This window comes from Schistocerca cancellata, chromosome 3, assembly GCF_023864275.1.
Source record: "Schistocerca cancellata isolate TAMUIC-IGC-003103 chromosome 3, iqSchCanc2.1, whole genome shotgun sequence".
Classification (NCBI taxonomy): domain Eukaryota; kingdom Metazoa; phylum Arthropoda; class Insecta; order Orthoptera; family Acrididae; genus Schistocerca; species Schistocerca cancellata.
This window is the reverse complement of record NC_064628.1, coordinates 297,265,581-297,288,902: the sequence shown is the minus strand read 5'-3', so window position 1 is coordinate 297,288,902 and position 23,322 is coordinate 297,265,581. Positions and strand designations below refer to the sequence as shown.

The 23,322-nt window shown below is 42.2% G+C and overlaps 1 protein-coding gene and 1 long non-coding RNA gene across 3 annotated transcripts in view; one reads left to right on the top strand and one right to left on the bottom strand.

Moving 5' to 3' along the window:
• Nucleotides 1-3,718: 3,718 nt before the first annotated feature.
• Nucleotides 3,719-4,929, bottom strand: LOC126174998 (uncharacterized). Its single transcript, XR_007535507.1, has 3 exons — nucleotides 4,430-4,929; nucleotides 4,254-4,292; nucleotides 3,719-4,029 (listed from the first exon to the last, which is right to left on the bottom strand). It is a non-coding gene; the product is annotated as an uncharacterized LOC126174998 (long non-coding RNA).
• Nucleotides 4,930-5,118: 189 nt separating this feature from the next.
• The window catches only part of LOC126174997 (RING finger protein 145-like), a 195,814-nt gene continuing 177,610 nt past the window's right edge, over nucleotides 5,119-23,322 (top strand). Inside the window, exons 1-2 of one of the 2 annotated variants that reach the window (XM_049921484.1) lie at nucleotides 5,119-5,457; nucleotides 5,540-5,718. In XM_049921484.1, coding sequence (XP_049777441.1) covers nucleotides 5,544-5,718 — 175 coding nt within the window. In that variant the 5' untranslated portion in view covers nucleotides 5,119-5,457; nucleotides 5,540-5,543. Of the gene's footprint in view, nucleotides 5,719-23,322 lie in introns of both variants that reach the window. The other variant, XR_007535506.1, reaches the window with a different exon arrangement.

The following is a 23,322-nucleotide window of genomic DNA, read 5'->3' as shown; positions in this document are numbered from 1 at the left end:
CTTCTACTGTGGTTGCAGCAATCTTAAAAGCTGCTACTCAGCAAGGTGAGTCTGATAAAGGAAGACTAACACATTTCTAGCCAATGTGGGGTTGGGGGACAGTTGTACGTATAAATTTAAGAAAGAAAAATTTACAATGTAAATATGAGTTTAATTTGTTTATGCTGTAAATTACTCAGTCATTAGGTGCAGGTATGATAAACATGCTTGCTACCACATGGGAAAAACAATGGAATAAGGCAGCACAGCATTAAGGACTCACATTAAAAGGGAGCGTGTTTCATCACTATAGAATCATTCAGATTCACATTATGCACAGTTAAATCACCTAAGATAAAGCCAAGGATGGTTCCATTGGAAAGGTCACAGCTAGTTGCTGCCCCATCACTGGGCAATGTGAAGTTATGATTAGTTCTTTTCATTTAGGGTTTCTCAAACTTTTAAAGACAAACTTATGAAGATGGCAAGAAGACCCTGAACAGTGTATTTTTGTGATAAGGAACTACTGGTCAGAAATAATTATTCAGCTTTTTATTGACACTATTTATGACTTGTGAGACTGCTGCTCTAGAAGTACTCTCCCCTGTATTCTTCAAAGTGTGCATTTCACATGCAAGTTCATGGGTGATTATTGATGAATTTGCTCCCATTTAAACCCATTTTGGCATAATCTCTTGTGTAAAGAATTATTTGTATATAATCTTGGCCAGCTCTGTCACTTGATGAATTCAGTTTCTCAAAAATTTCTGCTCTTAATGATAAATTAGGCTGTTGCTTGTTGCTAAACTTTTCTCTGTACATTCTTTCAGTGTTCTGCACACAACATTCTGCTACACATACATTTAATGTATGTCTGCAAGTTCCTGCAACAAATAATACTCCATCTCCAACAACCAATCATGTATCTTGAACCGCAGGCCTATACCCAGGGCACATCATAATTAATTGTGTACTGTTCTTCAAGTCCCACCACCACTAATGTAGCAGTGAATTATTTGTAATGAAAGACAACCAGTTCATAAATATGTGCCTCAACACACTACTCATTCAAAACCTTATACCACTTCAAATATTTACTTCTCACTGTTGGTTCTTTATGTCAAAATTCTCAACTGAGGACCATCGATCCCTCTGGATAATTTTGGCCCTAAAGGAATGTGAGTGATAACCTTGTGCTGAATAAGCAATCAACAAAATATTTTTTTTTTTTTTTTTTTTAATATGAATGCATGATGTCTGTTCCTATGAAAGGGAAGACACCACACAGGTCCCGCAGTAGTAAACCCCCATTCCCTTCCACCATTTACATATAGAAATAATTTTTTCTCACTCCTCACAACATTGTAAGTTTTTGAGTGAGTTTCAGTTCTGTGTTCTAACAAAGCTTATATATATATATATATATATATATATATATATATATATATATATATATATATATATATATACGGATGACTTCTTTCAACTCTGGTAGTTTTTGTTAATTTAAACTATGTGATGGTTTGGAGTCCATATTTAACTGTGGGCCCACCTGTGACTGAGTGAGTAAATCTGTTCAAAGATTGGAGGAAGGCAATGGTAAACCACTTCCAATAGGATAGTAAAGCAATGTGGGGTCAAGTCAACCTCTGGGGTAATGACAACTTTACCCTTTTATGTGTACAATATGGCTTGAACATAATAGACTGATGGTGTAAGAATGGTTCATAAAAAATTGTACTGCCAATAATTATGAATTAAGATTACTGACACTGTTAAATTAATAGACTCGATACTTTTTCAAGCTGAGGAACTAGGTCAACATTGAAAAATTAACTACAGCTGATTTCCACTATGTAGGCCTAACTATATTTTAAATGAAATGATTACTTACTTGCTAAACATTTGATGTTGGGATTAATTAACCATGCAATACCATGCCAACAGACTTATAACACCATTAACATAGCAGAGATACAAGCTTTAAGAAACAAGCAACAGCTGACATCATTCACAACATGTAATATCGTAATAAAATCAGAAAACTAGTGAGACTCCATGGAAATAAGGGTCTTTTGGCCAGGAATGTTCTTGTTATTGATGACATCAAACATGTTAAAAATGTCTATGTACCAGATTACAATGAGAAAATAAGGGTTTTTATCAGACATGTAACTGTAACCATCGAATGCACAATGTAGGCCCATAAAGCAACAGGATTTATGACATATTTGTTTGCTTTGCCTCCTCACAGCCAAAGAATAATCTTCCAACTTAACCTACACCAGAGGATACATTACCCTATAGTTAAATTTGTCACTGCAATCACATAAAAACATAAATACAACCTGTGTAGGCATAGTATCGAATACAATTTGAGACACTGTTTCCTCAATGGATCATCTGTCCACTAAATCTATGAAATTAACACATTACACATGAAACATACAATCAAAATCTGTAACACAAACAAAAACATACCAGATGCTATCTATATAACATACATCACACTTAAAAGAAAATGCCAATGGCTCATATCTTAGATCCTTCATGTTAATAGGTTCTAACTGCAAGTGACCTTGCTTGCTCTACGTTCACCACAAAACAATGGAAATAAGTATATAGGCCTAATACTTTCCATGTAACTGAATCATCATGACTGAAAGTGCATTATGTTAATTATGGTGTTTGGAATAACCAATGTTCAATATCAGGTATTATGCTGAACACAAATAATGTGGGATCTCTACTATTTCTGTCCAACAGCATTTCATTTAAGGCACTTATTCTTCAAAGGAATAACCACTGTCTAATATGATATTATGTTGAACATGCCTATCTCAAAGGGCTAAATGTGTTTCTATCAGAATCTTTGTACGTCTAGAGTACTGCCTCACGACTTAAAGGTGACAGAAATATACCCACTTATTGTACCTTCAACAGCACAGTCTCTTTTAAATCAATCACATCGTTAAGGTATATAAAAAAAGTCCTTTATATCTTCACTGCACAGCTTAATATCTTTCCCCACTACTTGAAATTAGCAAATAAATCTCTCATAGACAAGAGCCACACACACTAGTTAAGCTAGGTAATAAAGCAGTATATTCAACTGTTCTTTTCCATGTCTGAAGACACAGACTAATTGCTTAGAGTATGGTGTGTGCTTCAATGTGAAATACAACAAAATTACTGCAACATTCAATGGTTCAGATTTGTTTGCACACTTCACTGTCAATGGCAATAAATGTATTTTCACTTTTAATGGTGGCAAACTATGATGCATGAACATTTCTGTTGATTGCAAGAAACTGGAATAAATAAAGCCCACAAACAAAAGGCAGAATGAAATTATAATGAGCAGAAATGAAATTATAATGAGCAGATTACATGGTAATGGTAGTAGCAATTCTGACATTAATGATATGGCAGGAGGCTTTAAGCCAAGTGCACTAATCCAGTACAAGTAACATATTGGACTCCACTTGCACTTTTCAATATGCTGCTGGTCAATCTATTACCACAACCTGACCTAGACCTCTGGCTGTTACAGGTCAATCTGTTACAACAACCAAGATTTCAAAGGGGGGGAGGGGGTCCAATATGTAACTTTAGCCTACTAAGCCACACTTACCGAGGAATAAGAAAATGGATGGCACACAGGAAAGGGAGTGGGAGTCAGATATGACGAAGAGAAATCATTTCAACAGTACTGAAATAATTATGTGCATCAAAATATATGTATTTCAAGTTATGAAAACAAATAGTAACATTGATACATCGACTAGAAACATGGTTTGCCTCATTTATGCATGTTATAATGAACAAAAAGATAATGACATTCAGAAATCTGTCACTTTTCATTGTGAGACACAGAGTGTTACTTTTGCAAGTATATGAACTAGACATGTGAACAGAACCACCAAATGAACAAAGGAAGAAGTCTGATGAGTACAGCCACGGAGGGATCACCTTTGAGACGAAATTCCAAAAGCATTTTAACATCATGCTGCATACTGTCATTTCAGGATTCCTTCATGTATGAAGCACCTAAAATTTGCAGGTTAAATGTCAATAAAACATGTATTCTAAGAAGCACAAGTAAGTTTATAACTGCAATACTCAGCTAATACAATTTCTTCGTAAGCAATGCACTTGTCTAATGTTGCTACAAACTACGGAAGCATTAAATCTGTCAAGGGCTACATCTATGCTTGCCCCTGTTATGCTGGGAGAGAACTTAACTAAATTCAGATGGCATCTTGAAGGTTTACCTTAAATATGATCTGTTTACAGCAATTATTCCCTGGAACCTGAAAAGTACCAAAACAATGCGAACTGTCATATCTGTTTTGCGTTCATTGTTGCGGTATTGCTAATAGCTTTATTCTGTAATAGTGATCATTTCCTACTGAGAATCTGGAATGTAAAGCAAAGGGTAAATATTTACCTGAGAGCAGTATTGTATCCAACCCATCATCGAAGTTAAAACAGACGGCTGTTAATTGTAGCAACGCAACACTAATTATACGACATCTCATCAGGAAAACACTTCACAATCACAAAAATTTCATAGACAACACCTACGAAGCATTTTTGCAAATATTTATGGACTTCTTTACTGGGAGTTTTCTGAAAACTTAGCACGTAGTGTTGTAAAACAATTATTGAGTTAACATTAAGTCACCCTGGCAGCAAGTTCTGAACGGGTACCAGCCACACGAAAGATTTTAAAAAATCGTCCACATTTGCAAACGACTGTCAAATACCTCCTGTCAGTCGCTACGGCATATCGCAACACACACGGTCTACGCAACGAACTGAGGCGAAAACGCGTTGGCCCGCGTTCGTAAGTGCATGTGCAACGCAACACACACGGTCTACGCAACAAACTGAGGTGAAAACGCGTTGGTCCGCGTTCGTAATTGCATGTGCAACCTTGGCAATGCCGGTTGATCAACAGAACTTAAACAAATGACTGTCCCAGTAGAGAGAGAGAGATTAGTAAACTGACAACACTAAAAAAATGCTAAGCGCATGGCGAGCATAGCACTGTATTTGAGTAGGAATTCAGCTGTAATATAGAGTCAATATGGAATTTGATCAGTTGTGAAGCAATAAACCGCGTTAATGCTACAAATCGAGGCTACTTGTTAGACACTGGCACGTTTACTGAGTTAACAGATAATGCGTGTTATTTGTGTGGAGGTTATGTGATTAGGAATTACAGTAGTTTGAATAGCACATGCTTCCATTTAAAATGAGTTACCGAGTTAGCTCAGTTCTTATGTGTGATTACTGAAGTAATATGTTATACAAGGTTAACAGTTGCAAAGAGACGGCTGAGATACCCAGCACTTGGCTCGTAAATGACAGCCGGTATTGCTTTTCGGCATTGCATTTCTATTTTGAAATTATGCGAACTAACCTTCTATAAAGTAATTATTACACATTTGCAATCGGCAAATTATCTCGAAGGTGAATTATAAACTGGACTTAATATGTCGGTATTAACCGGTGGAAGTTCTGCAAGTAAATAAACAGCTGCTTAATATTCCAGCGGGATGATGCTACGTCTGAGAAATATGATTCAAGACGAGCAAGTGGAGATAGCAATATGTATAATACTGCGTTTGCCAGGATTGTTTCTATTGGACTCATATTACCAGATGACGCAGGATACTGAAGATGAAGAGCAGACTTTCATCGTGGCAATCCCAAGGGCCGCTCATATTTTGAGTAAGCATTCCTTATTTTTGAGAATATACAGCTATTCCAGATGAATATAAGCATGCCTAAAACTGTTGGTGTGGACACCAGTGTTACCATATGTAACCCTATAATTGACTACAATGTTTCCATTGACGCCTTGAACATTTATTGTGCAACATAAAACCCATGAACCTACAGTGTCGACACTGCAAATTTGCGTCATTTACGTCTCGCACATTTTTAAGATTTAAAAATGTGTATAAAGCCCTTTTGACGTGGGCAGTGCAAGTAATCTGTTAGGGAAATGCTTTGTGAATCAAAATCATTGAAAACTGCACAAGCTACAAACACTGCTGCTATCCATCAATACCGAGGACCCACAGGGGTATAAAGTGAGTCAAGGACTAGTGAAAAATCCATGAGTTGCTGTTCATTAGCATTACAATTTTGCCACTGTGCAAGTGCAGACCATTACGGTACACAGTTTGTATCAGAAATTCAAACGTTCTTAATTAGTAATAAAGCTCATTTTCTATTAGATGATCTGTTGCCTAAAATAAATATTACTGAGTTGTCGTGGTCATCAGTCATTTTCCATGTCTGATAAAGGCTTCCTCTAGATGTTTATGTGCATTATAGGCTAGTCTGTAGTGACATGTATCCATTTTGAGTCTGAATGTTTTCTGTAGTCACCTACCCACCATCCACTACTCCTCTTCAGTTATTCCTTTCCTCTTAGTTTTCAGCAAAAGCTTCCTTGCTGATGTGCATGGATATATTTGCCACCTACTCCCGTCTATTGCTTATTTATTTTTATTCATTGATCCATAGACAAATTTCTTTGTATGGATGTCATAATTTTACAAATGCATTTTTTATACAGAGGTACATAAGATAAGAGTAAGGGGTAAAAAAAGCATTCATGTGGGAAACTCGGAATATAGGTACATACATATGCTATATATTGCTGAATTACACAAGGCAAGATTAAAGAATCAGAAAGAACCTCATTCAAACGAGAGAAATTATACAGCTTGGTTTTTATATTACATGGAATAATTTTTCAAGCTAGATGTGTAGTGTGTTTTGTATCAACATAAAGTGAACTAGCTTTGGCTACTTTGTTATTGGTCAGCTGAGTATTTATTTGTAATCATTTCTGTGACATGAACTCTTGAGCAGGGCAAAAACTATTTTTTGTAACTATACTTTCAGACATATTTTAAATTTATACAGTTCCATTAAGCTATGTTTTAACTATGTTAAGTTCCAGCATTAATTTTTGCATTTTATGGGCTAGTACAGTCTCACAAGCAAAAATGATGGGCAACACACAGTACTTCTTCTCATCCCCAGTTCAGATCTCTGAAGAGTTCTTCTAAGACCGCTAAGGATAGTTTTTTGAAAAAAAAAATAGTCATACCTCATTTAGTTTTCAATTATAAATTTCCAAATATGCTGAAACTCGCCACATTTACATTTTTATGTGTATATGTAGAACCAGTGGTTTGTTGCATAATTTCATTCATGACATGTAAGTGGCCCATTGTGATGTATACATTACATAGCTGCATGTGTGTGTAAATATTTGCATTGTCCTAAGGAAGCCTCACAAGACATCAAATTGCTAGATAAAAGAGAAACCACAGAGCTCACCTGCACTGTGAGAGTCATGTGTCAATCCCTTTTTATAACATGCTTCTCATGTATATACTTAGGTTTGGAACACCCACTCCTTAAACAATGTTATTGATGTATTTACCTTTTTTACTGACAACTGCACATGGTCAGACACTTTTTGAGCAATATGTACTTATTGTATTGTATTGTATTGTATTGTATTGTATTGTGAGTACAGTATATTCTTAAAAACTGGCAACACATATCAACACACAACTTACCTTACTCATCAACAATTTTATGAAAAGGATAGATTGCTACTTATCTTGTAGAGGAGACTCTGAGTTGCAGACAGGCACAACAAATTTGCTTTCACCCAAAAGGCCTTTTTCTGTGGTACCTGCCTGCAACTCAACTCGGCGTCTCCTCCATGCGGTGAGTAGCAATCTGTCCTTTTCATAATATTGTTGTTATTCCATCCTGTATATTCCATTGTTTGAATTTATCTTATTCATCTATATAAATGACATAAACACAGAATAATTCATAAAGCATTTTCTGTAATTGGGAGTACCTTTGCAGTCAAAGCCAGAAGGAATGCAATATCCTAAACAGAAAATGTGGTTCACAGGTATAGCTGCTCTATGTATTGCAAACAAAGCTGATATACATTATGAAAGAAAACACGCACAATGCTGGTGTAATTTTCTACAGTATTCATAATTTTATTTTACGAACCAGTTTTTGTCTGTTCCAACATTGTCAAGTATAAAGAGAAATATGTGTGGCTGTGAATTTTTCGGAGTATCATGACAGTTGTCATCTTTGGAAGCCAACTGAAATAGTTTAAAATCTTTGATCCTACAAAATTTTCACACCCACGCACTTTTATCTTTGTGCCTGATGTTAGCGTAATAGCTATTCCATATTCGCTGCCAAATTAATAGATTAAACTAACAATGGAAAATCCATGATGGAATAATGGCAATATTTTGAAAAGGACAGATTGCTTCTCACCACATAATGTAAATGTAGAGTCGCAGTTAGGTACAACGAAAGACTCTCAACAAGTAAGGTTTTGGCCAATAATCCTTCATCAGAATTACACACACACACACACACACACACACACACACACAAAAATACATGCAGGAGTTGCATTTGCTTGAGTGTGTGCGTTGTTAAATTCTGATGAAGGCCTTTATGGCCGAAAGCTTACGTGTTTGACAGTCTTTTGTTATGCCTATTTCCAACTCAACATTTCTGCTGTATGGTGAGTACCAGTCTGTCATTTTGATCTTCTTGAAATTAATGGCTTAAATTATTCATGTGATGAAATCCCTTTTTGCTGTTAACCCATTAGCAGTGAATTCTTTTTTTTTTTTAGTGTGATTCTTTAAAAAAATTTAAGGAAGTGTTTGAAGGGTCTAAAATAACAAGTAGCTGAAGTTTAAAATGATTCCTTCAGACAGAAATAAAATTAATCACTGTCCTATAAATAGGACGTTGACCACATGCAGTGTCCAATAAAGAAAACAATCTTTCTTCAGCTTTTCTTTCCTGTTTTACAATTTGTGTACACTTTATTTTTTAAGGAGATAGATTAGAAACAAAACACTGAATTTCAAAGTGGGAAAGATTTATTTAAATGCTCAAATTAAACATAAATTCAGCACTCTTGAAAGATTGTGAGAAATAATTTATGGTTTTCTGTAGTTAGACTCTAAATGGAGACATGCCACTCATAACTTGCTGTACAAGGGTAATTGTGATTATCTATGAAGGTTAGTCTGTAGAACCTACCAGGCCTAGTGAGTTACACTTACTAAAAATGTTGAATCTCGTTATTATTGATCTAAGTGTTGCAAAAGCAAGTATTCATAGAAATTAGTAACTAGTGAGATGGTACAGTTACAACCAGTCAACTGTGTGGGAAGTCTGGTTGGTTATGAAATTTTGGAAAACAAGGAGTACATAAAGTTAAATCACATTTAGTACGTACCCCCAGGAGGCTCGCCACTCTTTGGCGGATTTGTGCTTGGCTACCACGGGCTCCCAGTCTTTACATCATTTTTCCCTTCCATGTTGCATGTCTGTCCTCTTGCTACTCCTTTTCTCTTCTCTTGGGAAACATGTCTGTGATGTTTTTTGGAATGTGTTCCACATTTTCGTGAGCTGACATCTGAACAGGCTCACCATTGTTTTTCATTCCTTTTTTTCCCCGTTCTTGGTCATCTTCTCCTATCCTTCCTCCGCTTTGGCATTTGAGTTCCTCTTTTTCTTGTTCCTCCTTGTACGCTCCTGAAGGCCGGCCCAAGCATCTGATGCATAACAGGCGACTGTGTAATTACGGAATTCCCAGCCTCGGGTCAACAGGTAGGGTTCGCATGCACCCCCTGATACAGTCCAGGCCCTGGGGGGGGGAGGGGGGTGATTGCCTGAGCTACTACCTACCCAAATTGCCGATTGGCCCCCGTGTCACCCGTTCGGCAGGTATCACCTGAGGTGTGAACAATAACATAAGGCAGGTGAGGCCTCCTCTGAAGGGGCCCCCCAGTAGGAAGGAGCGCACCATTGGAGATGCTGGCAGCCATGGTGATTTTTCTCACAATGAGCCAGTCTTCATTTTCACAGTCAGTGTCTACTAAACATAAACAGAATGCAGCCCCAATTGGAAGACTCTTCCAGCTGCACCATGGTTCCATGTGGTTTCACATACTGAAGACAGTCAGTTCTCTGCAATGATAAATCCGTTACTTATTCAGAAAGGTGTTGGTGTAGTTACTGGCCCTGTGAAATCCTGCTCTGATTTACACAATGGCACTTTGCTTTTGGAGCTTCCTGCATTTCCTGCAGTGTTATTTACAATAGGCTGCTCATTGGTGTGACTGAGGCAGAAATCCAAACGTATCTCTTTGATCAGGGTGTCTTTGCAGTCCGTCAGGTGATGAAAAAGGTAGATGCATCCTTAATGCCCACATGTGCTCTTTTTTGCCCTTTTGATAGAGTGGTGCTTCCATCCAAGATCAAAGCAGGCTATGAAGTTATTACAGTCTGACCATACATTCTGAACCCGATGCAGTGCTACGAGTGTCATTGTTTCAATCACACTCGAAAGTCCTATTGACACCGGCCAAATGTGTAACCTGTGGTAGGGATGCTCACAAGGGTGACTGTCTGTCTTCTTCTCCCTGCTGTATCAACTCAATGGCGACCATGCTGCCTCCTCTCAAGATTGTCCAATGTCTCTCAATGAGCAGGCTGTCCAGGAGATGTGGGTAAAGGAAATAGTGCTTTGCCTGGTCACTCACAAGTTATTGGCTAGTTGCAGACACTGTATTCTACCATCTGGAACTTACAGTACAGTTCTTGCTACATCTCACTCCACGAAGGACATGGCCACGCAAACATGTGACCTGAAATTCAGCACTGCATTTGTGAAATCGCCCAGTGTCACGGTAGCATTGCTGTCTCCTCATCCAGCTGTGCAACAAGCCACCAAACTTTCACCTCACAGGCTGAAGTCACCTGCTATGCAACCAGCAGTGCGGAGTGGACAGAAGGAATACTCCTGCGAAGACTTCCTATTCCCCTCCAGCCAACAAACATCTGAGTCTTTCTCTGCTAACAGAAAAGGCTCCAAGAAGTCAACCAAAGGCAAATAGTCTTGTCCTTCACCAACTCAGAGTTCCATTTTGATGGTGTCACCATGTGATACCCTCACCTGGCCAACCTCCGTGTTGTTGGTGCGCACTGCCAGATGTTTTTCTGCCCTGGGCTCCGCAGATCGACAGAGGGAGAATGCTGAGACCTCTGCAGATCTCATGGAGCAAGATCCTGCAGCCTCTGCACCCTGTAGCATTGAGTGTTCGAAGGCTGGCACTCGGAAGCCGCCAAGGTGACACCCCTTCATTTTTTCCCTTCTCCCCTTTCCTCAATATGACTCTCCTTCAATGGAATGTTTGTGGGCTTCAATCAGAGGATTTATGGCTGCTCTTATAATAGCAGAGTCTGCTTGTTCTCATCCTCCAGGAAACAAAATTGCAGCCTCATGACCGCTTTGAACTCTCACATTACTTCCCAGTCTGTTTTGACCTTCCCAGACAGGTTCTCCCAGAATCTGTCCAAGAGGAGCCCTCGTGACTGACCTTCTCAGTCAACTTAACCTCCTCCTGCCTTAACACGGGAGCACCCATGTTCCTTTCAGACTGCACACACACCTATTCCGATTTGGACCTGTCCTTTTGCACAGCCCAGCTTGTCCATCGTCTTGAGTGGTTCATTTTCTCTGACAAATGATCAAGTGACCATTTCCTGTGTGCTCCCCATTTTCTGACACCCACCCCACCTACGTGCACATTCAAATGGCAGCTTACTGGCGACCTTCAACGAACAACATTTTTCCAGTTCTGACGATCAGGTACAATACCTTACAAATGTTATCCTTACTGCCGCAGAATGTTCCATTCCTCACAATTCCTCTTTACCACACCATGTCCCATGGTGGGCTGAGACGTGGCATGATGCATTTTGCATGTGGAGACATGCTCTCTGCGTTTTTAACATCAACCTACAATGACAAACTACGTTCATTATAAATGTTTGCATGCACAGTCTCTTTGTGTCCTTCGGGATAGCAAAAAAGGCAGCTGGATTTCATTCACTAGTTCTTTCAATAGTTCAGCTCCCTCTTCCATCGTGTGGTCCAACCTCTAATGGCTCTCTGAACCAAGATCCATTATCCAATCTCCGGCTTGACAGTAGCAGATGATCTCATAGTGCTATTGCTATTTCCAACAACTTAGCCACCATTATGTGGAGATTTTGAGCTCCTCTCACTATCACCCTGCCTTCCTCCATTAGAAGTGAGCAGAGGGGGCTCAGGCGATACTGTTTTCTTCTCAGAATTGAGAGTGCTACAATGTCGCCTTTACTATGAGGGAGCTAGATCATGCTCTCACATCATCCCAATCTTCTGCCCCATGGCCAGATGATACATTCAGATGTAGCAGCACCTTTCTCTTGCATGCAAGCACTTTCTGCTTCATACGTACAACCACATCTGGGCACATTTCCCAGACACTGGCGTGAAGCCACTGTCATACCCATACCTAAGCTCGGTAAGGACAAACATCTTCCTTTGAGCTACCGCCCCATTTCTCTCACCAGCTCTGTTTACGAGGTGATGGAACGTACGATTTACGCCTGGCTGGTATGGTGGCTCAAGTCTCGCAGTTTACTAACCACTCCACAATGTGGATTTCAAGCGTGCCATTCTGTAATTGACCATTATGTCACTTTGTCCACCCATGTCATGAATGATTTTCTGAGGAAATTCCAGATGGTGGCCATGTTTCTTTGATTTAGAGAAAGCCTGCAACACCTGTTGGAGGACTTGTATCCTCTGTACTTTCTACACGTGGGGCTTCCATGGCCACATGCTCCATTTCCTTCAGGAATTTTTAAAAGACTGGGGTTTTGAGGTACATGTGGGTTCTGCCTTGCCAGCCACCTTTATCCAGGAGAATGGTATCCCTCAGGATTCCGCACTAAACGTCCCTCTCTTTGCTATCGTCATTTACCCTATAATGGCCTGGCTCCCACTGGGCATCTCAGGCTCTCTTTTCATTAATGATTTTGCCATCCATCACAGTTCTCCAAAGACTTGTCTCATTGAGCAGCATCTTCAGTGATGTCTCGATTGTCTTTACTCGTGGAGCATAGACAGTGGCTTTCATTTTTCCACTGACAGAACAATTTGTGTGAATTTCCGAAGGCAAAATTGGTTTCTTCCACCATCTTTACATCTTGGGCCTGTTGCTCTTCTGTTTGTTGAAACTGTGAAATTCCTGGGGCTCCTGCTCGATAGGAAACTTTCTTGGTCCTCCCATGTGTCTTAACTGATAGCCTGCTGTACGAGGTCCCTCTATGTCCTATGTGTCCTCAGTGGTACTTCCTGGGGAGCAGATCAAACCATACTCCTCCATTTGTACCAGCCTCTTGTCCGTTAAAAACTAGACTATGGGTGTTTCGTTTATGCATTTGCACATCTGTCCCTCTTACGCCATCTCAAAACTATCCGTCATTGTGGCATCCATTTGGCCACTGGCACCTTGTACACAGCCCCATTGAGAGTGTATGCAGATGATGCCAAAGTAGCAGTGCCCTACCACCGTGACTTTCTCCTCAGCAAATATGCATGCATTTGTCTGCCATGTGTGGCAACCCATACAAGCCTCATTCTTCTATGACTCCTTTGATCACCAGTAGAGGGCCCACCCCTCTTCTCTGTTACCTCCTGGAGTTAACTTTTGGCTCTTGCTCCAGCTTCTTAACTTCATGCTCTGATGGATGTGAACCCTTCACCGCCTCGGTCTTCATTTGCTTTCTAAGGACACTGCTCCAGCCTCACTGCCGCGTTCAGTTTCACGACCTTTGCATGGAACTCCGCGTAGTACCTTTGTGTACATTGATGGCTCTCAGACTGACCGTATTATCAGATGTGCCTTCTTCATTGGCACCAATGTTTTTCAGTATTGGCTTCCAGAATACTGCTCAGTATTTACGAGTACTATAGAGCTCTTCGCTCTGTATCAGCCCATTGAGGACATCCGGCGACACAGGCTTTTCAATTGCATAATCTGCTCTAAATCACTCAGTGCCCTTTGAAGCCCCTATGTGCTGTACACTGTCCATCCCTTAGTGAAAGGGTCCAGTTCAGCTATCACTTGCTCACTCATAATGGAGCCACAGTGATATTTTATGTGGGCTCCTGGTTACATCAGTCTGACAGGAAATGAGGCCACTGATGCTGCTGCCAAGGCTGCAGTCCTCGTACCTCAGCCTGCTAGTTCTTAATTCCTTCTGATGATCTCTTTGTTGCCATCTGTCAGCAGGTGGATTCACTTTGGCATCATCACAGGTCTTTCCTTCATGGGAACAGGCTCCGGGGTTGTAAGCCTTTCCCAGCGGCTTGGACAGCCTCTTCTCAGCCTTCTCATCATGAGGAGATCATTTTAGCTAGGTTGTGTATTGGGCACTGTATTTTTAGCCATCACCATTTTTTAAATGGTGCTCCCCCACAACTTTGTGCTCATTGCCATCTGTGATGGTTCACCATTTCTGACAGAATGGCCTTTCCTTAAGCACTTAGGTTCTCGTTTGTATTTGCTGTCTGAGTTATCGGCTGTTTTAGCAAATGGTGCTCGGACTGTCAACCACATTTTACTTTTTATCCATTGTAGAAATATGGTGAAGCTTATTTAATTAGTTCAGGGCATTGGTTTATTTATGACATATCTTATAGACATTTCTCCACATTCCTGTTTTTAGCTGCCTTCTCTTCTGTCGATTGGGATTAATGTGTAGTCACTTTTAACTCCTCTCTTTGTCCTTGTGTTGTACAGTTCTGACATGGGTGCGTATGACCCTAGAAGTTTTTGTGCCCTAAAAACAAAACAAAACAAACATTTAGTACAGAATGTTAGAGGCTTCCTTGAACAATTTTGGAGTGGACATCTTCTGAGCTTTTCTCTTTATCCAATAATGTGGCCTCTCCCATCCAGTTGCACAGAATCCAAAACTTTCTTCCTGGAGGTCTGCAGTGATATTCATCTGTCGGTGCTTCTTCCTGCATTCTGCCTGATTTTTGAATTTGAGGTGGCAATATATCTTCAGATATCCTTGATGCTCCCCTGCGGATCTGGGGGTTAGAATAGGCCTGAGTTATTCCTGCCTGTTGTAAGAGGCAACTAAAAGGAGTTTCACACATTGTGGCCTTTATGTGATGGTCCCCTGTAGGGTTTGACCTCCATTCTTCAAAATTTTCCCAAAGAGCGAGCCAATTGGGGAAGGGCGCCTTACATGGTGCATTGTGTATTGAGATCTTTAGCCCATTTTCTCGCCGTCACATTGCAGTCCTGCCCATTTTCCATCTCTTCGGCAAGGACACCTTTCTGGGTCCGTTTTCCACCATGCACTATGCAGTATTGCTTTCTCCACCGACGATGACCATGGACTTCTTTGCACCAGATATCCAGCATGGTAGCCAGTCTGTTGTGGTGGGGCCACCATGTACCCTGTTGGTTGTAGCCTCCTGACCACACATGGATTGCTCAGCTGATGCCTGCACCGTTAACTCACCATGTATGCCAAGGGGTAGATGCCCATCCCCCTGGGGCATCAGGACTCCTGGCAATGGCCAACCTGCAAGGTGGCCTTTGCTGCGGCTGGGTGGTGCCCGTGGGGAGGGCCCCTGGTCGGAGTGGGTGGCATCAGGGCGGATGACACGCGATGGAGCGTAGTCCATCATCTCTTGCTGGTGGTGAAACACCAGCAATCTCTAAGCATTCACAAGCTCAATTCAACGCACAGAAGTACTACCCCAAATCATTCCCCTCCCTGACGACACCATGGGAGGAAGGTCAGGCTAAGTATGGCAGCAGATCCTATTCGCCCCGGTACCTTGTATGTTCGAGAGCTGATGGGAAATCTTTCATGACAATGAAGCCTCAGTTTTTTGTTGAGCATTTAGAGGACAAGTTTGGGGAGGTGGAGGGCTTGTCCAAAATGAGATCTGGGTCAGTCTTGATCAAAACAGCATCCACAGCCCAGTCATGGGGATTACTCACTTGGGACAAGCTAGGGGACGTTTCTGTAACCATTACGCCCAATAAGAGCTTGGATATGGTCCATGGTATTATATTTCACAGGGACCTTCTTTTGCAGTCTAATGATGAGCTGCGCACCATTTAGAGCGACAAGGTGCACATTTTGTCCGGTGTGTCCACCAGGGTCCGAAGGATAATCAGGTTGCCACCGGTTTCTTCATCTTGGCGTTTGAGGGTGGTACATTGCCTGACAAGGTCAAGGTGATTCTATACGGCTGTGATGTAAAGCCCTATATACCTCCCCCAATGTGGTGCTTTAAGTGCTGGAAGTTCGGCCATATGTATTCCTGCTGTACTTACAGCATCACATGTCGGGATTGCGGATGTCCATCACATCCCAATACTCCATGTGCCCCGTATCCCATCTGTGTCAACCGTGGAGAGCACCATTTGCCTTGCTCACCAGACTGCAGGATTCTCCAGAAAGAAAGGAAAATCATGGAGTACAAGACCCTGGACTGACTGACCTACATTCAAGCTAAAAAAAAATTTGAATGCCTGCATCCTGTGCATATGACATCATCTTATGCTGCCACTACAGCAGTTCTGGCATCATCAGCTCCAATCCCAGTCACCTCTCAGAGCCAGAAGACCACACTTGCCCCCTTGATGGTGGGGGGTATTTCCCTCACTGTTGCTCCTGCACCACCTACTTCAGGAGCAACACCCCCCCCCCCCCCCCCAACCATCAGAGATGCCCATCCCCACTTCTAAGCCAGAGAAGCATAAGTCTTCTTCGGCTTCTCTCGCTAGGAAGGGGTTCCTTGGGTCACTCCCTTCCCAGGGTTCTGCTAGTGGGAAAAATGACACCTGCCAGCAGCTGAAGAGCCCGAAAGCAGACGATTGCAGGGCATCACGCTCATCCTCAGTCCCGGTGACTGAGCCAGTGAAGTCCTCCCAGCTAGGGAAACCCAAGGGGCACTGAGAGAAATCCAAAAAGAAAACCCCCTAAGACCAAGGAAATTGCAGTGGCACCCACACCACTGCTACCTACAAGCTCTGTGCCTGAGGATGGGATGGAGATTTTGGCATCTGCTGAGGACCTAGATCTCGCCAGACCCTCAGACGCAATGGTTATAGACTGCTCAGGCAATAAATCAGTGACAGCTGGTGAATCTGAGGTGTAAACTACCTCATTGAATGTTCCATGCCTTCCCAGTCTCAAGATGACATCATCCTCTAGTAAAATTGCGGTGGTTTTTTCCACCGCCTGGCTGAGCTATGGCAACTGTTAAGCTTTACACCTGCTATCTGTATTGCCCTCCAGGAAACCCGGTTCCTGGCAATGCGGACACTGGCCCCTCCGCAGCTGTAAGGGATGTTACAGGAACCATAGCGACTATAATTGAGTGTCAGGTGGAGTTTGCGTTTATGTCCTAAACTCAGTCTGTAATGAACCTGTGCCCCTTCAAACCCCTCTTGAAGCTGTGGCTGTCAGAATAAGGATGACGCAGGAAATAACTGCAATGTATATCTTCCTCCAGATCATGCAATACCCCTGAATGTATTAGCTGCACTGATTGATCAACTCTGTACACCTTTCCTACTTTTGGGAGAAATTTAAAGCCCATAACCCCTTGTGGTGTGACACCGTGCTTACTGGCCGAGGCAGAGATGTCAAAACTTTACTGTCTCAATTTGACCTCTGCCTCTTAAATACTGGGGCCACCACACATTTCAATGTGGCTCATGGTAGTTACTCGGTCATTGTTTTATCACTTTGCAGTCCAGGACTTCTCCCATCTATCCACTGGAGAGCACATGACGACCTGTGTGGTAGTGACCACTTCCCCATCTTCCTGTCGCTGCCCCAGCCTCAGGCCCATGGATGCCAGCCCAGATGGGCTTTGAACAAGGCAGACTGAGAAACTTTCACCTCTGCTGTCACCGTTGAATCTACCCCACACGGTAACATCGATTTGATGGTTGAGCAGGTGGCTGCAACAATTGTTTCTGTGGCAGAAAATGCGATCCCTTGCTTTGTAGGGTGCACGAAGTAGGGTGCTGGAAGTGGCTGAAGCAATTAAGGAGTGTCAGTGAGCTCTGAAGTGGCGTAAGCAGCACCCTGCCCTGGAGCACCTCATAGACTTTAAATGGCTCCGCGCCCGTGTTCGCCAACTTACCAAATGACGGAAGCAGGAGCGTTGGGAGAGATACGTCTCGACCATTGGATGCCATACATCGCCTTCCCAAGTCTGGACAGAGATCAAATGTCTTTTTAGGTACCAGACCCCGACAGGTTTTCCCAGTGTTACCATAAATGGTGTGTTATTTACCGCACAAACACAATCGCCGTGCACTTCGCTGAGCACTATGCTCGAGCCTCTGCATAGGAGAATTACCCCTCCCAGCCTTTCGCACTCTCAGACAGCGGCTGGAAGGGAATATCCTCTCATTCACTTAATGCTGCAGTGAATCTTATAACACCCCATTTACAGAGTGGGAGCCCCTCAGTGCCCTTGCACATTGCCCCGATTCAGCTCCTGAGCCTGATCGCATCCACATCCAAATGATTAAACATCTCTCATCTGACTACAAGCGACATCTCCTAATCATCTTCAACCTGATATGGTGCGATGGCATCTTTTCATCACAGTGGCAGGAGTGCACCATCATTTCGGTGCCCAAACCTGGCAAAAACTCGCTTGATGTGGATAGCTATCAGCCCATCAGCCTCACCAACGTTCTTTCTAAGCTGCTGGAAGGTATGGTATGTCGGCGGTTGGGTTGGGTCGGGTCCTGGATTCACGTTGCCTACTGGCTCCATGTCAGGGCGGCGTCCACCAGGGTTGCTCTACCACTGATAATCTTGTGTCCCTCGAGTCTGCCATCCGAACAGCCTTTTCCAGACGCCAACACCTGGTTGCTGTCTTTTTTTATTTATGAAAAGCGTATGACACGACCTGGTGATATTATGTCCTTGCCACATTGTATGAATGGAGTCTCCGGGGCCCACTCCTGATTTTTATCCAAAACTTCCTCTCGCTCAGTACTTTCCATGTCCAAGTTGGTGCCTCCCATAGTTCCATCCATATCCAGGAGAATGGAGTCCCACAGGGCTCTGTATTGAGTGGCTCTCTATTTTTAGTGTCACCTTCTCTGTATGCAGATGACTTCTGCGTTTCATACTGCTGCTCCAGTGCTGGTGTTGCTGAGCATCGCCTACAGGGAGCCATCCACAAGACACAGTCATGGGCTCTAGCCCATGGCATCCAGTTTTCAGCCACAAAGTTGTGTGTCATGCACTTCTGTCGGCGTCGTACTGTTCATCCAGACCCAGAACTTTACCTTCATGATGGTCCACTCACTGTAGTGGAGACATATTGATTATTAGGACTGGTTTTCGATGCTCGATTGACTTGGCTTCCTCATCTTCGTCAGCTTAAGCAGATGTGCTGGCAGCACCTCAGTGCCTTCCGTTGCCTGAGCAGCACCAATTGGGGTGCAGATCTCTCTACACTGCTGTGGCTCTACAGAGCCCTTGTCCAATCCTGAATTAACTATGGGAGTGTGGTTTATGGTTCAGCTGCGCCCTTAGCGTTGCATTTACTCAACTCTGTGTACCACTGCGGGTCTCGACTAGTGACAGGAGCTTTTAGGACGAGTCCAGTGACCAGCGTACTGGTGGAGGCTAGGGTCCATCCATTACAGATCAGACATGCACAACTGCTCACCAGTTACGTAGCACACATTCTTAGTTCTCCTGAGCATCACTTCTGTGTGAACTGGAGTCCTTGCCTGTACCACCTCTCCTCGAGGTCCATTCACGTACACCTCCATGGTGTACGTCTCGGCCACAGCTTTGTCTTGACCTTTCACATGGCCCTAAGGACTCCGTTCACCCTGCGGCTCTCCACTGTCACTTACTCTCGACGTGTTCGGGGGCTCTGAAGTGCTTTACACCGACAGCCCGATGGCTGCAGTTTATTCACTGCAGAGCTGGTGGCCATTTCTCGTGCACTTCAGCATCTCCGTTCATGCCCTGGGGAGTCTTTTCTTTTGTGTGCTGACTCCTTGAGCAGCCTGAAAACTATCAACCAGTGCTACCCTCGTCATCCATTGGTAGTATCCATCCAGGAGTCCATCTATCTATGCCCTGGAACGGTCCAGTGGTTCAATGGTGTTCGTCTGCACCCCTGGTCACATCAGAATCCCAGGAAATGAACTTGCTGACAGGCTTGCCAAACAGGCTACACAGTAACCACTTCTGGAGATGGGCATCGCCACTACTGATCTGCATTCATTATTATGCTGCAAGGTTTTTCAGCTTTGGGAGACGGAATGGCAAAATCTCAGTATGCACAACAAACTGCGAGCCATTAAGGGGTCCATGAATGTGTGGAAGTCCTCGATGAGGGCCTCTCGCAGGGACTCCGTGGTTCTCTGCCAGTTCCGCATTGGCCAAGCCTGGGTGACCCACAGCTACCTCCTGCACCGTAAAGACCCACCTCAGTGTTGGTGTGGTGCCCGGTTGACAGTGACCCATATTCTTCTGCTCTCTCCTTCTTTGGCTGCCCTGCGACTTCATCTTCGGTTGCCGGACTCGTTATCATTGATTTTAGCAGGCAACATCTCATTGGCTGATTTGGTTTTATGTTTCATCTGTGAGTGAGTGTTTTATCATTCAATCTGAGTTTTAGCGCATGCCCTTTGTCCCTATATGTCCTCCACCATAGTGCTTTTAGGGTGGAGGTTTTAATGTGTTGCAGAGTGGCTGGCTTTTCCTTTTTATTTCCGTGGTCGGCCAGCCACTGTAATCTGTTTCCTTGTTTTACTCTCTTCGAACTGTTTCTTGCATCTCTCAGTTGTTTTCTTATCCTCTTTTGTTCCTTTTAGTGTTCATTGCCTTTCCCATTCTTTGTGTTTTGTGTTATAAGTCTCGGATGTTTTATTCTCACAGTTTTGGCATTGTTTTATTAAGAACAAGGGACTGATGACTTTGTAGTTTGGGCCCTTCCCCTTCTTTTAAACCAGCCAATCATATCCTTGATGCTTTGGATCCCTGAGATACATTGTTGTAGAGGACATATGTGTTTACAATAGCCATGTTAACAATTATAATGAAAAGTAGCCAATACCATCTTTTTTCCCAGGAACTGCAATCGTATGTTTCTCCAGAAGCCAGTCATGGTGGTCTATGCTGTTGCCCCTATATTTGTTATACTGACTCACAAAATAAGGCTGTTTGATGAGCTGCTTTTCATTTTGTCCTTTTTGTTATCTAGAAACTGAAACCAGAAGCTTGATTAGATCAAAATTTGTTGCCAGTTAGACACAGGGGTTGTCATTCCACTTTACCATGGTGATTTGGTTGGTTGTGTTGAAATGGGAATCATAACTTCTTCAGTCTTTCTATGTTAAGATTTTATCTGATTTGAAAGGGCAATGAGCAGTCCTGTTTTGTCTTACTACTCCTGTGGCATGGAACTCTAACTGTTTTAGTTCTACAAGCAGATAATATGAACCAAAAAAAGTTATCAAAATACATATTACATCTGTTTGGGTCAGCGACACATTATAGCATTTTTCTCACGACTTGATTTCCCAAAGGTTAAGAATCTTCAGAGACATCTTCCCACAATACAGACCAAATTTATATCAACAGCCACCACTTCCACACAAAGCCCAAAATTTATGCTGAAACCTAATGGGTTTCTCTTTTAGAAATTGAGAGATTTGCACCAAAAATTAACCACTTTTGTTATCATTTGCTTAATTATTATGTACAAAATGATACATTACTTTTAGTTAAAGTTATTTTTTTATGTGGTATGCCACTTTTTACAAGGGCACCATGAGATCATCATCTTCAGACCAATAATTAATCTCTCTGGCTGCACAATGTGTGGTATCCAGATAAAATTAAGAAATCAATAAAAACTTTCAGTTCGTCAACTAAGGTATAATACTGTGGCTTGTTTTTCTTTCATAGTGCTATTTCACAACTCAGAAGTAAGCAACTCGTCAAAAATGGCCTGTGGCATATAACCTTGTAGAGCTTTGACAATATTTTCATGGTTAGTTTGTGCCAGGCTACCTCCATTGCCAAAACTGTAATTATGGTATGTCCTAGACTGTATTGCTGTTGGTTCACTCTTCTTCGTTTTAGAGAAATGATTCTGCAGTTGGGACTGAACTTTAGTTTCCTTGGTGGCACTAGATGAAGATGATGTAGAATAGCTGGGAATGTTGTTGTCCTCCAGCACATTGATTTCTACTGTCCCTGGAATATCTTGCACCATAGGACATCCTGTTTCATCATCATCAAAACTACACTCATTTGTTAGTTCATTGACACTAAGTGGTAATGCAACCACATCTGCCTCTATCTTCTCAGAAAACAAGTATTCCACAGCCTCCTCAGCTGATTTGAATGTTTTTTGCCAGTACATATTAGAATTCCTGAAAGAAAAGGAAACTGGTCATAGGTATAATAACAGCCCAGCATGCTAGTTGTAGGACATCATTTGCAACTCAAAGTTTTTGGTACAAGATTACAGGTTTTCATCTGGTATTTTATACAGCTAGCATAAATAGACTTTCAACATTCAACTACTAAGTAAGCTAATTTACTTACCCTTCTTGTAAGACTACCAGTGAAACAGAAAGCAAATCATGTGCACGGGCAAAAATTCACAAATGTTGACATAAAGATATATAAATACAGACTGATGATGGCGTCCTCTTGGGTAAAATATTCCGGAGGTAAAATAGTCCCCCATTCGGATCTCCGGGCGGGGACTACTCAGGAGGACGTCGTTATCAGGAGAAAGAAAACTGGCGTTCTACGGATCGGAGCGTGGAATGTCAGATCCCTTAATCGGGCAGGTAGGTTAGAAAATTTAAAAAGGGAAATGGATAGGTTAAAGTTAGATATAGTGGGAATTAGTGAAGTTCAGTGGCAGGAGGAACAAGACTTTTGGTCAGGTGATTACAGGGTTATAAATACAAAATCAAATAGGGGTAATGCAGGAGTAGGTTTAATAATGAATAAAAAAATAGGAGTGCGGGTTAGCTACTACAAACAGCATAGTGAACGCATTATTGTGGCCAAGATAGACACAAAGCCCATGCCTACTACAGTAGTACAAGTTTATATGCCAACTACCTCTGCAGATGATGAAGAAATAGATGAAATGTATGACGAGATAAAAGAAATTATTCAGGTAGTGAAGGGAGACGAAAATTTAATAGTCATGGGTGACTGGAATTCGTCAGTAGGAAAAGGGAGAGAAGGAAACATAGTAGGTGAATATGGATTGGGGGGAAGGAATGAAAGAGGAAGCCGCCTTGTAGAATTTTGCACATAGCATAACTTAATCATAGCCAACACTTGGTTCAA